Source organism: Dermochelys coriacea, chromosome 8, assembly GCF_009764565.3.
Source record: "Dermochelys coriacea isolate rDerCor1 chromosome 8, rDerCor1.pri.v4, whole genome shotgun sequence".
Lineage (NCBI taxonomy): Eukaryota > Metazoa > Chordata > Testudines > Dermochelyidae > Dermochelys > Dermochelys coriacea.
The window spans coordinates 34916900-34932734 of record NC_050075.1 but is presented as its reverse complement, the minus strand read 5'-3'; the positions used below and the strand labels follow the sequence as shown (position 1 = coordinate 34932734).

The 15835-nt window shown below is 45.4% G+C and overlaps 1 protein-coding gene across 8 annotated transcripts in view; it reads left to right on the top strand.

Annotated features, from left to right (window-relative positions):
• Positions 1–8275, top strand: part of SIL1 (SIL1 nucleotide exchange factor) — a 232445-nt gene extending 224170 nt beyond the window's left edge. For all 8 annotated transcript variants that reach the window (XM_038413758.2, XM_043520328.1, XM_043520327.1 and 5 more), the window contains 2 exons: positions 3229–3393; positions 7496–8275. In XM_038413758.2, the coding sequence (XP_038269686.1) occupies positions 3229–3393; positions 7496–7861 (531 nt within the window). In that variant the 3' untranslated portion in view covers positions 7862–8275. The remainder of the gene's footprint in view (positions 1–3228; positions 3394–7495) is intronic.
• The last annotated feature ends 7560 nt before the right edge of the window (positions 8276–15835 follow it).

Here is a 15835-nt window from a genome sequence, read left to right as displayed (position 1 = left end):
GTTTCCACAGTCATTTGGACTGGTCACCTGCTCCTTCCTGCATATTCAGGCTTATCCCCACCATAGCAGAAGGAATGCAAGGTGCATGGGCTACAATAGCTTTAAGCACAGATTATTTCCCTATCTCAGCTCTGGTATTTAGAAAGAGCCTCTTGTGCAACTCCACACTCTAGCACTGCATTTGTTTATCACGCTCCTTGGGGAACTGTAGCAACAGCAGACTGCTTGCGTCCGATACAGACAGATGTAACCCTTGTTTAAGTAGGAGCCTCAATCAATTGTCCTGGGAGATAAAGAATATAAATCATTTTTGCTTCTAGACCCTTTCACCCAGGGATCTCAGGCCCTTCCTGAACATCAGTTAGGCCTCACCGTACACCTGTAGGGTAGGCCAGTGATGATCTCCTCATTTCACAAAGAGGGAACCTGGGACACAGAAAGGTAAAGTGATGTGCCATGTGTCACACAGTGAATCAGTAGCAAAGCCAGGAACACAACCCAGAAATCCTGACTTCCAGTCCTGCAATTGAACCACTAGACAAAACTGTTTGGAACCTGCCTTAATAGGGAGGCAGTGCCATGAACTGTGTACTGTATCTGACACTATTTAAAGTAATTGCTCCAAAGTAAGTTCTCTTGGAAGATCCTGTACAGCTGAGATGATAAAGTTAAGCTTTTCGTTCATGACATTGACACAAAAAGTGGGAATGTGCTAATAACATTTGTGGATGATGCAAAGTTGGGGGAGGTATGCCAATATGGAGGAGGATCGGAATACCATACAAGAAGATCTAAATGACGTTGAAAACTAGAAATGGGATGAAATTTAATAGTGAAAAGTGCAAAGTCATGCACGTAGGGACTAACAACAAGAATTTTTGCTATAAGATGGGGATGTATCAGTTGGGAGTGAGAGAGGAGGAGAAATCCCTGGGTGTATTGGTTAATCACAGGAAGACTATGAGCTGCCAATTTGATGTGGCTGTGGAAAAAGGCTAATGCAGTCCTAGTATGCATCAGGGAGGTATTTTCAGTGGAGACAGGGAAGTGTTATTGCCATTTTACAAGGCACTGGTGAGACCTCATCTGGAATACTGTGTGCACTTCTGGTCTCCCATGTTTAAGATGAATTCAAACTGGAACAGGTTCAGAGAAGGGCTGCTAGGGTGATCAGAGGAATGGAAAACTACCTTATGAAAGGAGACTCGAAAGAGCTTAAAGAAAAGGAGTACTTGTGGCACCTTAGAGACCAACAAATTTATTAGAGCATAAGCTTTCGTGAGCTACAGCTCACTTCATCAGATGCATTTCCACCAAATGCATCCGATGAAGTGAGCTGTAGCTCACGAAAGCTTATGCTCTAATAAATTTGTTACTCTAAGGTGCCACAAGTACTCCTTTTCTTTTTGCGAATACAGACTAACACGGCTGCTACTCTGAAACCTGTCCAAAGAGCTTGGCGTATTTATCCAAACCAAATGAAGCCTGAGGGGAGATATGATTGCTTGCTATAAGTGCCAGGGAGAAAGAGGAATTATTTAGGTGTCAGTGTGGACACAAGAACAAATGGATATAAACTGGCCATCAGCAAGTTTAGGCTTGAAATTAGATGAAGGTTTCTAACCATCAGAGGTGTGAAGTTCTGGAACAGCCTTCCAAGGAGAGCAATGGGGGGGGGGGGAAACCTAACTGGCTTCAAGACTGAACGTGTTAAGTTTATGGAGGAGGTGGTATGATCAGACTGCCTACAGTAGCTGATCTGCAACTGCTAGCAGCAAGTGTCCCCGATGGCTGGGGAGGGCTGTGAGTTGTAGAGAATTCTTCTCAAGGTGTCTGGCTGATGGGTCTTGCCCACATGCTCAGGATCCAACTGATATAGCCATATTTGGGTTTGGAAGGAATTTTCCCATGGGTCAGGTTGGCAGAGATCCTGGGGTTTTTTTGCCTTCCTCTGCAGCGTGGGGCACGGGTCACTTGCAGATTTGAACAAGAGTAAATGGTGGATTCTCTGTAACTTGAAGTCTTTAAATCATGATTTGAGGACTTCAGTAACTCAGCCTGAGGCTGTGGGTCTATTACAGGAGTGGTTGGGCGAGGTTCTGTGGCCTGTGATGTCCCGGAGGTCAGACTAGATCAGCGATTCTCAAACTGTGGGTCAGGACCCCAGAGTGGGTTGTGACCCCATTTTAATGGGGTCACTAGAACTGGCGTTAGATTTGCTGGGGCCCAGGGCTAAAGCCAAAGCCAGAAGTGTTCAGCCCTGAGCAGCGGGGCTCAGGTTACAGACCCCCCACCCCTGCTCCTTATCTGGGGCTGAAGTCCTCAGGCTTTGGCCCCCCCTTCTCGGGGTTGTGTAGTAATTTTGTTAGCAGAAAGGAGTCACGGTGCAATGAAGTTTGAGAACCCCTGGACTAGATGATCATGGTGGTCCCTTCTGGCCTTAAGGTTTAAGAGTATATAAAGTTGATGTGGGCAGTCTCAGTCTGTGAGAGCTGCATTGATGTGTTGATAGCATCTAACCTGGAGAAAAGTCAAAGGGCTTGATCCTGAGGGGTGTTGAGCACCTACCGTACCCCCTGAAGTCAGAAGAGGTCACAGGACGAAGCAGGGGGTATGTCTACACTAGCTTTAACTGAGAGAGCTCAAGCAGTGAAACTGCAGCAGCACAGCCTTCATCAGGAGTAATTACCCAGGGTTATGGGCAGGCTTGTACAGCCCCACCCGAAGCACATGGGGCTGCAGCTTCACTGCTCTGGTACCTGAGCTAGCGAGATTAAAGCTAGTGTGGGTATGTCGGCACAAGCTGCAGTCACGCCTCTGACAGCAATGTGGACGTACCCATGATCTTAGAGTTCCTGGAAAACAAATATTTGTAAGAAGATAGCTGGGGGATCAGACACCACACTCAGGTTTCATGCAGAGATACCACCTCGCTGGTGAGGAGAGATTTAAATTAACAAGGGCAAGTGATTGCAGAACAGCAAGTCATGAGTGAACACAGTTGTGTTTTTCTCCCCTGATCAGAAGTCATTAAGTGAGCTTGTTAATAGGCTTTTAAATCGCACCCATATTATGTAGCATTAATCAGCTGCCTTTTGTGGCAGTCCGTGAAGGAAAATGAAGCCAGAATGCTAGGGCTCTTCAGAATACAGATCGCTGAGCAAGAGTTCATTCAGAAATGGCAGCTGTCGCTGGACTAGGAGACTGATTAACTGTTGTGCTTGCCAGGCTCTCTTTGCTTTGTCTTCGATGCTGAGACACTTCCCCTATGCCCAGCTGCAGTTCCTCAAGCTTGGTGGCCTTCAAGTACTTAGAAATCTCTTCAAAGAAAAAGGCATGGAGAGTCTCTACATACGTGTTGTGACGCTGCTCTACGACCTTATTTTGGAAAAGGTAAGCGCTGTGGGGCAGTTTGCTGGAGCCCATGTTCACTGGATGGCAGTGAAGATGTGAGCTATATATACTCTTGGGAGTGAGGAAATGCATGTGAATCGGAACAATTATAGCAATGCAAGACAGTTCTTAAGATCTTCATTAAAGGGCAGTTGTATTAAGGCCAAACAAAGAGGCATCATACCAAGGAACTCCCCAGGCAAAGACAACCTGTGCCTGCTGATAGTGGGGTGGGGATGGGGTGTTTTTTGTGGAGATTTGGGTTCAGCGGCTTCAGCAGTGTTACTGAGCATGATCAGTACAAGCCAAGTAGAAAATCTGGAAGGGCATGTGACCCTGCATGTCCCTCGCCCTCCCCCTGCCCCGCATCGCCTCTATCTCCAGGGGATGGGGGGCCCGCTCTGCTCCAACACGCCTCCCTGCAGTACTACAAGAGAAGCCCCTGTGGAGCTGGGTTTCATATTGCATAGGCAGTTTGTACTTCCTTGGTTGATCTTTTGTCTGAACCTTGAAAATATTATGTAGCCTTTTAAGCTTCTTTTTAACAATAAAATCAATGTTTGTTTTGTTTGTGGTGGGTTTTTTACCCTGAAGTGTTAAAACCAAGAATGTGTGCTAGGGTGTAGGAGAGCCAGGAAATGAAACTGATCATTCTGGTTTCATTGTCCAAAGTGAATGAAATGCAAAGAGAATTACCAGGGTATCGCTGTGCAAACAAGCTAGATTTTTGTAATTCTTTTAGTTTTTTGGGGAACTGTACATTTGTAAATCTTAAGTTGTAACTAAGCAAACATCTATACCTATTTTACTTAACACCACCTTTGATTATTATTGTAAATGTCAATTTAAAACCCTGTTTACTAGCCACTGTTTGATTTGTTGTTTATATTCTGCATTTCTATTACATTGGAGAATGAAAATCAATTAGGTCAAGTTTCACTTCTGTTTATAGTCAGTTTCACCTGCAGATTTTTATTGCTGTAGTGTTTGGGTTTCAGACCTTGAAGAAAAATAATTATATGCTTTAAAATTTGTTTTCAGTTGACTTTTTATAAGAGATGGAAATATTTTTGCTACTCTGAAGTTTTATAAAATATAAATATTGGGTCCAATATAAGTTAACCCTGTCCCTTCAACAGCACAAATATGGAATTTGTATCTATGACTTGTCTTAGAATGTGATTAAAGGGACAATGCTGTGTTTTAATACTGTACCTTTAGCAACTCCATCTGTTCACAGATTGTCTATATTGAGATAATCTGCACACCCTACAAATTCTAAGTTTTATACAAAAACAATGACGTTTATAGCCCTTTTGAGTGTGAAAACTACTTTCTAGGATGTACATCACAGACTGCTCTCTTGTTACGTCTGCAGACAAAATGGAAAAAAACAGCACCCGGAAAGGTGCGCAGAGTAGCAGCTGTGTTAGTCTGTATTCGCAAAAAGAAAAGGAGTACTTGTGGCACCTTAGAGACTAACAAATTTATTTGAGCATAAGCTTTCGTGAGCTACAGCTACAGCATCCGATGACGTGAGCTGTAGCTCACGAAAGCTTATGCTCAAATAAATTTGTTAGTCTCTAAGGTGCCACAAGTACTCCTTTTCTTTTTTTGGAAAGGTGCTGGATCAATCTGAATAAGTGGTGATGTCACAACATGCTGTAAAGGGCTAGCTGCCGGGTGATTGACTGAAAAGCAATAGGCTACTATTTTTTTTTTTTTTTTAATGAAGCAAAACTAACTCCAGCCCATGCCAGTGCCAGCTCAGTGAAATGAAGCAGAAGAGAAGATGGTTCTGAACTGCTTTTCCTGCTTCATTGTCTCTGTTTAACCCTGAATGGATGGACAATCTGTGTGCACTGAAAATAAAGTTTTCCAGGTGGTGGAAATGGCTTTCCTGCAGGATTGTGGGACGGGAAATCTCGCCTGAGTTTTTCTTCATTTTCTCCCCACATATGGTAAATCAAAGTATAAATACAATGCTGTGAAACATGTCGGGAACAACCACCCATGGGATCAACAAAAGTCAGTTAGGTAGCTGAGGTGGGCCCTTAACTAAAGGTCAGATAAAATGTTACAGGAAACCTTGGGGAGACTCGTGGTCCCGCCAGACAGGGGGTTGCTTATTAGCAAGGTTCATCCTTTGTGTGAGTTTCACTGTATCTGCTGATTTCCAGCTTTTTTCTTCTGCAGATTTGGATTTGTTCTAATCAGACCTGTAAAAGCCCTAATCTTCCCTTAATAATAATATGGTAGCAAGCAGACTTGTGCTTTTCAGATCTAATTAATGAAGCGCATACATAGTAATTATCACAGGAGGCCACCAGCCAAGCCAGCGGAATAGTTCTTAAAGGGAAACAGACCCCATATTGCTCTTCTTTGGGAAATGGTGGCATGATCAGCTCCTTCTGGCACACAGACTGGGTGATACATCTAGGGTCACATTTCAGCCCGTGACACATGCATGGGATTCCTATATATGTCAACTGCTTCTCACATTTACCTACCAGCTCTGCTAGGGCCAAATATTTAACGTCAGCATTTAGTATTGAAGCCACCTGTAAAAGGATATGTAGGTTCTTCAGTGTGACACCTGCCCTGTGAGCATCTTTACTCAGAGTATGCTAAGCCAGCTCAGTCCCTGCTACAAAGCCCTAAATTTACCAGTCGTAACTGAGACTGTGGGGTGGGAATCCACGTCTCAGCTCACTCATGGCGAGGCTGTTGAATGTCCATATAACTGCACTGAACAGAATGGATGCACCTTTTATTTAGAGCTGGCATAAGGTGAGCATTGGGTTGGGCCATGGCACAATCAAGATCCTAGCTCATACCCTTGCTTCCTGGGTCAACAGGAGCTGGGACCACTATGGAAGCCACATGCCTGGTCTCTGGATGTGGGGAACAGAGCACTGGGGCTTGGCCCAAGCATCCCCTTCTGGCTGTTGTCAAAGCAGCACCAATGAGCTAAGTTCAGCTAGAGAGAGAGAATTGTGATGATGTAGAGCTTGAGCATGGTGCCGCTGGCGAACCACAGTGTGAAAATGTGGGGGGAGGATCCTGGATAGACCCCCCACTGCCTAGAAAAGGCAATTGAAAGCAAAAATGAGGCCTGAAATGCCAGCAGGCTAAAAAGTCAACTCTCTGCCATTTGCTGCAGACAGCAGCACCGAGGCCACAGGCGCAGTGAAGCCTTTAGGCAACGGCTTCAAATAAGAACAGTTTAAGGAATTGACTTGACGAGGACTTTTTCTGCCCTTTTCTCATTTATTAAATGGAGGGGAGGGGGGTCTCATGTGGAACAGCACAAGGGCTCTACCAGTGTCCAGCGCACCTCGCTGTCCTCTGGATTCTAGGAGCTCTACCCTATATTGTATGTAGGAGGATTTACCATGCAGTTCAGTAGGGCTGTGCTGGCTTCCCTTTGGTATCTCACTGGATTCACCTGAGGCTTTGCTTGCTCGGTTCTGGTATAACATTGCCCCACAAAGGACATTTTATAAAATTGAGCTTATGACCTTTGTTTCCCATCTCCCTCTCCCCACTCAAAAAAAAAGTTGTTTTCTCTCTGCTTTTTTTAATCATAGAAATATCAAGAATGGCAACACTGTCTTCCCTAGCTTTGCTGGAGGCGCCTCCAGTGGGAATTGGGAGCACTCTTAAATTAAGGATGGGGATGTTGAGCGTTTAACAAAGAGGTCTTGTATCCAAAGTAGTTAGTATGTGCCAGAGTTAGATAAGTGATCATGAAAATAAATAAAAAAGCATGTTTTAAACAGTCTCACCTCACTCCCTTCTCCTTTCAATCAGATTTTCAGTGTCTTGCAATATCATAATTCTACTCATTCTCCAATCAACTAGAGCTTTCCAGAGTATGCAAGACCTGAATTTCTAATGCAAAAAAAACAAGCAAAACAAATCTAACTTCATGCACCATATAAAGAAATAAAATAGAGTACAATGCTGTCAAAAGCCAGGAGTTGTGGGATGTCTGGATTCATCCATGGGCACTGATATACTGTATAATCTGCTGGAAACAGTACTAAGGGTAGGTGTTGTTCTTGGATACAGATAATCAATTTAACATGGTTTCTTGCAGATGCTGCTTGAGGATTCAGAGAACAAGGAAGACCAAATGAAAGAGAAAGTTCAGCAGTACAAACAAGTGAACCTGGTGCCAGCTGTGGTGGAACAGGGCTGGTGTGTGATTATTTCTAACCTCCTGGCATTGCCGGAGCATGACACTAGAGAAAAAGTTCTAAAAACAGTGCGCATTCTGATGGCTGCCTGCAGGGACGGATACCAAGGGGACTATGCCCTCAGCACCACACTGAGCATGCTCCGCACCGAGTACGAAGAACTGGCAGCAGAAGAACAAAGGGAAGGGGACAAAGATGGCTATTTTAAGGAGCTCCTTAGCTCTATAAATACCATTATTCAGGAGTTAAGATCAGGATATCTGTAATCTGACGGAGCTTTAAAAAAAAAAAATTCATGACAACCTGGTGAATTTTGATGGACATGCATAAACAAACTATTGAGTAAACTGCTGGTCTAAGCAAAATCCCTCCACAAAGCAAGTGAGCCAACAGCTCCATTATTAAAGAAAGATGCACACATTTTGGGAAGTGTTTTCATTTCACATCTTGGTCCATACTAATATACCGGATAATGGGATATACGTGTTTAAGGAATATTGCATCTTGTCCTCAACCTCTAATATGTTTAATGTAAGTGACAGAATGTTAAAATCTGTTCAGTAAAATGCAGATTCTTCAGGTTCTAAACAACTGATGCATTTTTGATCATGTACTTGCTAATTCAGACAACTATACATCTGTGCTTTGTAAAGGAAAAAGACTTTCCCACGCAACTGTGATTGGTCTTTGTTCTTTTTTTAATGGTGACCCTTTCTTTTGCTGCTTTACAATTTATACAGAAGGATCGAAAGCTGCTGTTAGGTTTTTATTTTTAAGTGTGCTTTCTGCTTCTGTCTTCCCTCAGAAACACCACGAATATCAACGCTGGTCTTCCCTGGGTTTGCTGGAGGTCTGCATAGAGGATTCATAGATTCAGATTAGGAGCCTTCTCAGACCTTTGTTGAAAGATGTTGAATATTCAACAAAAAAGAGCCTTTCTTCCAGCTATGTGTTAGGGTTTTGAGTTAAATAGATGTTTATAAACCCCAAATAAAAACTCAGGCCTTCTAAACAAAAAAGAAATCATTAGAAATCCTTTCTCCTGCCAATTAATCAGGTTTCTCTTGCTTGGTATCTGTGATGTCATAAACATATTTGTCCTCCAGTTTTTGATAGAGCCTGCTTAGAAAAGAAGGATGCCTAAGACTTGAATTTCCCATGTCGCGGGAGGGGTCGAAAGGGAGCTATTGGCAGAGAAATCTTTCAGGCCTTTATACATCCAAAGAAACAAAACAAAAAGGCACCAGTCTGTCAATCAATGAATTTCCCAGCCCATGGCAATCAGGCCTGGTAGCTTCCATATATCATCCTCCCTGACTGGCAGCAGTGGCTAGTCAAGCACAGGGCTCGACTCACCTGAGCCAGTATTGCCAGTTGTACTCTCTGATGCTTTTACTTTTCAGATAAATGTCCATTAAAGGCTGGATTGAGGCTACCACTTCCATTTCCCCTGTGACCTGCATCCAGACCCTGACACAGGAGACAGCCTAGTACATTAACCCAGGGTACCCCCTGCCCCCTCCATCACTCCATTTTCTGGTTAGAATTTGTATCCACAGAAAGCCCTTTAACAACACGTGGATTTCCGGCAGCATTCCTGCCACGGAGAACTATGTACAGTCACATAAGTGTGTCTGATCTAATGCTGTGTCATCCCAAAGGCAGTTTCTCTAATACAGTGCTGGGAGGAGGGAGAGATGGTTTGGTCCCTGGGCCATGCAGACTTGGGCTAACCATGCCCTTTTAGAGTCCTGTTATCTTTAATGTCTGGATTAGGCACTCAGCTGAGTGGATCCCCCTGTTGGCATGGCGGGCTGCTCTTGTAATCCGTGTGCCTCCTGCAGGGTTTCCCCAGCGGGAGTCCCTACTGATATAATAAATAGTTGTATTTATATGGCAGCCATCTGCCTGTGCTTTGTAGGCACTACACAAAACTGTATGCTTACAGTGAAATGAGGCACCAAACACAAGATGTCCTCCAGCCCTTTCTAAAGCTGGCAAAATCTGTGCACTGGACAGACCCTTGCTTCAGCACAGGGTTGCTGCAAAAAAAAACCCTGCAGAGTCCTGCAACTCAGGAGCCCCTCACAAGGGAGAAATGGTACACAGGCTTACATTATAGCTGTGATCCTTCAGCTTAACTAGCCATATGCCATCACCTTCCCTGCCACTGGCATAGGGGGCTAAGCGCCCAAATAAGACTTCCCTTTGTCATACCAGAGAGCCGTTAGGGGTTGTTAGCTGGGGGGCAGATGCCCAGGCTCAGAGATGTGCAAATATGGCTTTAAGGCACTTCCACATGCATGCCATACAGGAGTTGCTCTATATAGGTTTCTGCCCCAGCTAAGGTGTGGAACCATGGAGTTCACCAGATCCTGTTAACTCAAAACTAAACCCTCCAATATATTCTCTCTGCCTGCTAACAGGCAGCTGCCAGGTTACTTCAGCCCTGCCCCTTTGTAATGATACCAGTGCACTTGGCATGAGTGGTAAGCCAGCGATCAGCATCCAGCCTAGAGAGCAAGTGTTAGATAGCCAGGCTTGCTGGTGATGAGGCCTACTGTGGAATTGCTGTACCAGGGAAGGTCACTCTGGCACTAAACCAGCAATTGTAACCCTGAGAGCTGTGTTCGTAGCAGTCTATGTAAACCAAGACTGGCAGCCAGCAAGGGATTTAGCAAATTGGGGCCTGAGATGGCTGATCGTCTCTGTAATGGGGTATTGGGCCCCAAATGCCCATCACCTAAAGCAGCCTTGTTTCATAGCGCTAGCCAGGCCCCATTCTTTATCAATCATTTCTGGAATCAGTTCCCAAATTGCTGTCTAGCACTCACAGGTACGTCAATAATTGTTACTCCAGCTTTGGGGCATCAACAAGGAGAACGTTACCACTGGAAGAGACGCACAATAGCAAAAAAAAATCTGCAGTGCCTACAGTCACTACCTGGAAATTTGGACCTGCTTAGCCATCTTAAGTTTATGCTCCTTGTATTTATGAGGTCAGCATGACAAATACTGTGCTATGTGACATGCCTGTCTAGGGCAGTTCCACCAAGCCATAACTGACTTGCTGTTCACGCTGTGGAATCACAGGCTGGCTGGCACTCACCTACGTGTATGGGCAGCAAATACCAAAGTATTGTCAAGAAGGGACAAACAATTTATACCTCTCATGCACAAAATGGATAACCTCCCTCTATGCGTGACACAAGCCCACTGAGCTTTGTATTGATTGGACTGTTTCAAAGCCATTAGCCCTTCCTTCTTGATACTAAAATATTTCTATCTTTTACAGCCTGTCAAGTGTCACTATTCAGTAACAGATACTTGTGCATATTGATTTACCTTTGTTTGGATTAAAAAATATTTAAATGCAGTTAGAGAAGTCCATTCCGCAGCTAACAGCACATGATTATTAGCAACCATACAATGAGAGAGCGCCAGAACGCGCCTGCATCCTGAGCACATCAGTGAAGGAATCGTGGTTTGGGTTTGTTTTTAAGTTAGCACCTTTTATTTTAGGTAGGCATTGCTCACTAGATGATGTAAAATAAGCCTTTGTGTTCTAGGGGTGCTGTGCTGGGCACAGCCCAGATTGGAGCAGCAGGCCCCAGCTGTTCCACGCTTCCCTTCTCAGCAAGGGAAATGAGCAATCCTAACAGTCTGAAACTCAGCAAACCAGCCCTGAGCCGTGACAGCAGTAAATCTAGAACAGAGCAGCCAGTATCGTGTACTATTTTGATGTGCAAAAAAACTCAAAAGCAAAGGTGACTGCTGCCAGTTGAGCCAGTCTGAATCCAATTCACAGCCCCTTACCCAGGGACATTTGATTTCCAGCCAGAGAAGTGGAGAGGAGCATTCCTCATTGCTCTACATTTCCCTCTGCAGACCTGGCTCACCTGTGCTGGCACATGGACAAACCATCCTTCCTCCAACCAGTGACACAACTACGGGGTTAACAGCATTGGTTGGATTGTTTAAAGTGTTATCTTACAAAAGGATGTGTGAGTTGAAACAGCCTAAGCCCCTGCCCCGCAGCATCAAGGCACCACTCCCACCTCTGGGCTGGCATTCAGGAGGTAGGTTGGGTGCAACCTTGGGGCCCAGCTCTAGGGGCCATCCTTCTCTATTGTACAATGTACCAGCCTCCTTAAACCTGCAGTGGTCACCTCTGGCCAGTTCCCCGCAGCTCTCCCCATTGAAGGGAGTGTTAGCCTTAGGCACAGATGGGCCATCCCTTACAGGCCTTCTATGCATTGCTCAGGAGGCAGCTCCAAATTAATTTTATTAAAAGCAATGGTAATTAAGTTAACAATGGCCCACGTGTCTGATCCCTGTTGAGCAATGGCTCAGTGATTGGTGCTAGGGCTTGGGCACAGATTTATTTGGCTCTGCTTGGGTGTTCAGATTTTACTTACAGTGCAGTTTGATGTAGTAGTGTGACCTTCTTTGCGTCTTACAACAACGGCTGTGCTGCAACTACAAAACACTGAAAATAAGAACAGAAACCCAAGGTTGGCAGCCCTGAACATTCAAAACTCAGGCCTACAAAAACGCACAAGATTCTCGGTACAAATATACATCTTGAGTTCTTTTATTTGGCTTCTAGTTCCTGGGCTTTCATGGGTGGGGTGTCGCATTTTCAAGCTTTTCCATGCTGCAGAGGGCTAAAGAAAGAGTTTTTGTTTTTTTAAAATGAAAGTTGAGATATTTCCATAGTCACAGGATTCTAGGAGCTGGGAAACAAAACATTGCAAGATAAAGAGTTGGCAACACTGGAAGGAAGCATGCACACGTGTGTGCCTGGAATTTGGATTGAAACCCTGCTGTTTCCTGTTTGTTGGGAGGCACAAATTCCTATAGATTTTCCCCAGAATTCTTTGCGAATTGAAGGATCTGAAGTGTGTGGTGGCCAGCTGAGGGTAACCATCTTGGGGTGAACTGAAGCATAGAGAAATTTATACAGCCTATCGGGGGAAATATCCTGATAATGAGATCTCTTGGGGTATGGAATAGGTGCCCATGAATGGTGACGCAAGCACTGGTGCATGAGGCATTAAAACAGGACCCACCCTAGCATGGAGCTTTAGTGTCAAGCCCAAACTGCAATGGAAAGGCTAATAGGTACCTGCAGGCTCCATGCCGCTTGATTCTCTGCTGCTGCCTCTCCGTGACCGAGCAGAAAGGCTCAGCAGAGGCAGATGTGCTGTCCTGGGCACCGGTGCTGGTGCTTTTTGCAGCCAAAAGTGATCAAACCAAAATATTACAGTTAAAATAATGAACTGGGACTCTGCTTCTCCGCAAAGCTAAAAAGGCTGCCAGGGCAACTAAGGAGCCGTGGGCAGGTGCTGCAGGGCTCCTGCCAGAGGGAAAAAGGAGGAGGCTCTTGGTGCAAGTCATGGCTCCGCAAAGCATAGGGACAAGGGAGAGAGAAGGCAAAGCCGTGTCTGTGGTGAGTAGCAGGGGAAGGAGAGGATGTATCAGCGGAGGGTCCTGTCCACTCTCATTGCTCAGTCCAAGCTGATGCTCCTAAATGGAACAGTCAAGTCCAACTTTCAAAAGACGCTCACAGAGACACCAGTCAGCTGCCTTTCCTAGGAGCCGGCCGGTGGTGTGAAGTCAGCTGCAGTCAACATGGAGCTTGATGAATAGATATTGAACTGGGGCACTGTCTGCCCCTCGGCTCTCTACCAGAGACAGACCTGGTGAGAGCTCGGGCTTCCCCACTTCAGATTAAACCTTTGGGGCCTGTCGATGGATGAACACGAGCACCATCTGACAGTGACACCAGGCTGGCAGTTTGTGTGAAGGGGCAACATGTAACAGAACCAGGTCCCCTCTCACCTTTTCCTGGGAGAAAGGAGCTACAAGTCTGGGGACTTTAGGTGCCTGCCGGGTCCTTGATCGGGAAGGATTAGTTTGCCCTGCACACTCCAAAAGACAGTGTAGCACAATCCACATTGCTACAATGCCATAGCCATGGCTGGCCCAGCAGCGCCCTTCAGGGCTCCACCCTGACAGCTGGGACAACACCGACCTGTCTGCTCCCACGGCTCAAGAGGGAAATTGCCACCTGGCCTGCACAGCTACCCAGGTTAATTATGCACCTACAGAAGCTTTGGCATGTATCACTACAATTGGCAAGTGTACCTGCATTGGCTGGACGCAGACACAAACAGCCTGATTCCACTTGCACTAGCATACCGCAGGATCACCTCCAACAAAACCAATGGCATGACACCACTGGTATAGTACCAAGCTAAATGAAAGGGTGATTTGTGCACTGAGTGCGAGTGAGCAAACACCATCTGCTCATTCCCTTTCCCTCCTCGAAGCGGCAGAAACACAGCAAGAAATGTCAAGCCGGGAGCCGCGCACCCAGAAGACTCCCTTCTATCGCTTTCTGCTGTGTCAACTCACAAGCAGGTGTTACTGTCAGAAAAGGCAGGGATGTAAACAGAAGCATGGCAAATCAGCAGGGCAATGAAAATCAAGCCAGCTTCCCAAAGGCTGTGTTCAGTTTAAGGCAGGCTGGTGCGAGCCATTTGGTTTTCCCCTCCACAACCTGTGCCAATGCCAGACAGCTCTGTCTGTACCCACCATACTAACTCTCTCTCACCCAGGATGCCTTCCACAGTTACGAGTAACAACAGGGAGATCAAAGAAGAGCGGCAGTAGACATAGCCCAGGGACGGGAACCAGGATGCCTTATGTTCCAATTCCATCTATGGCTGAATCATTGTGAGACCTGGGGCAAATCAAGTATGAAGTTTCAGAAGTAGCCATTAATACTGGGGCCCCAACCTGAGATCCCCTAAGCCTGGCTTTCAGAGCTGCTGCATACCCAGTCTCCCACTGACGTCAGCTGAAGTTGTTAGAGCTCTGCCCCTCTGAGAATCAGGCCTGAAGATGGAGGTGCCCAAACTCAGAGGCCTCTTTGCAAATGTTGCTCAGGACCTCACTGTCTGTTACGCTGGACTGTCTCTGTCTTGCAGGGTTCCGGGGTGGGCTGGGCAGTCAGCGGTTGGGAAGCACTGCAAGAAAGCAAAACTCTGTGGAAGGCTAACTGTGATGTGAAATTAGCGTTAGAGGAGATGACTCCCTGGACTCAGATACTTGTTGCATGCTTTAAAAGTCCATGATAGCCAAAGAAACGCAAGTGCCATTGCAGGACACTGTAGTGCTGCCCCAAGGTCTGCAAGCAGTAGATGAGTCTATGGTTCAATGGCCTGAGTTGCCTACCCTGGATGGCTTTGTCTAGAATAAAAATGAAGGAACATCATAGAGTAGCCTGGTCAGGTTACAAACATGGCACGTCTCATAAGTGAGAAGACCAAAGGCAAAATTCCCCCTCTTACATCCTCATGGCAAGATCTCAGCTTGGCTATTTGAGAACCCGCCTTTCCATGTATCAGAATATCAGAGCCAGGATGCACTCTGTGGATCTGAGAGAAGAATTGACTCTAAAGTTGTTTATAGATTCATAGATACTAAGGTCAGAAGGGACCATTCTGATCATCTAGTCTGACCTCCTGCACAGCGCAGGCCACAGAATCTCACCCACCCACTCCTATGAAAAACCTCACCCATGTCTGAGCTATTGAAGTCCTTAAATCATGGTTTAAAGACTTCAAGGAGCAGAGAAGCCTCCCTCAAGTCACTCATGCCCCATGCTACAGAGGAAGGCGAAAAACCTCCAGGGCCTCTCCAATCTGCCCTGGAGGAAAATTCCTTCCCGACCCCAAATATGGCAATCAGCTAAACCCTGAGCATATGGGCAAGATTCACCAGCCAGATACTACAGAAAATTCTTTCCTGGGTAACTCAGATCCCATCCATCTAATATCCCATCTCAGGGGATTTGGCTTATTTACCCTGAATATTTAAAGATCAATTACTTACCAAAATTCCATTATCCCATCATACCATCTCCTCCATAAACTTATCAAGTAGAATCTTAAAATCAGATAGATCTTTTGCCCCCACTGCTTCCCTTGGAAGGCTATTCCAAAACTTCACTCCTCTGATGGTTAAAAACCTTCATCTGATTTCAAGTCTAAAATTGTTCCTTGCATTTGTCTACTTTATATATATATATATATATATATATATATATATATATATATATATATATATATATATAAATTTGTTGCAAAGGCCTTATCCATTCAGATTGTGCACACCAACCCATTGGACTCCAGCTACACATATGGTAGAAATGCAAATGAATCCTACCAGTT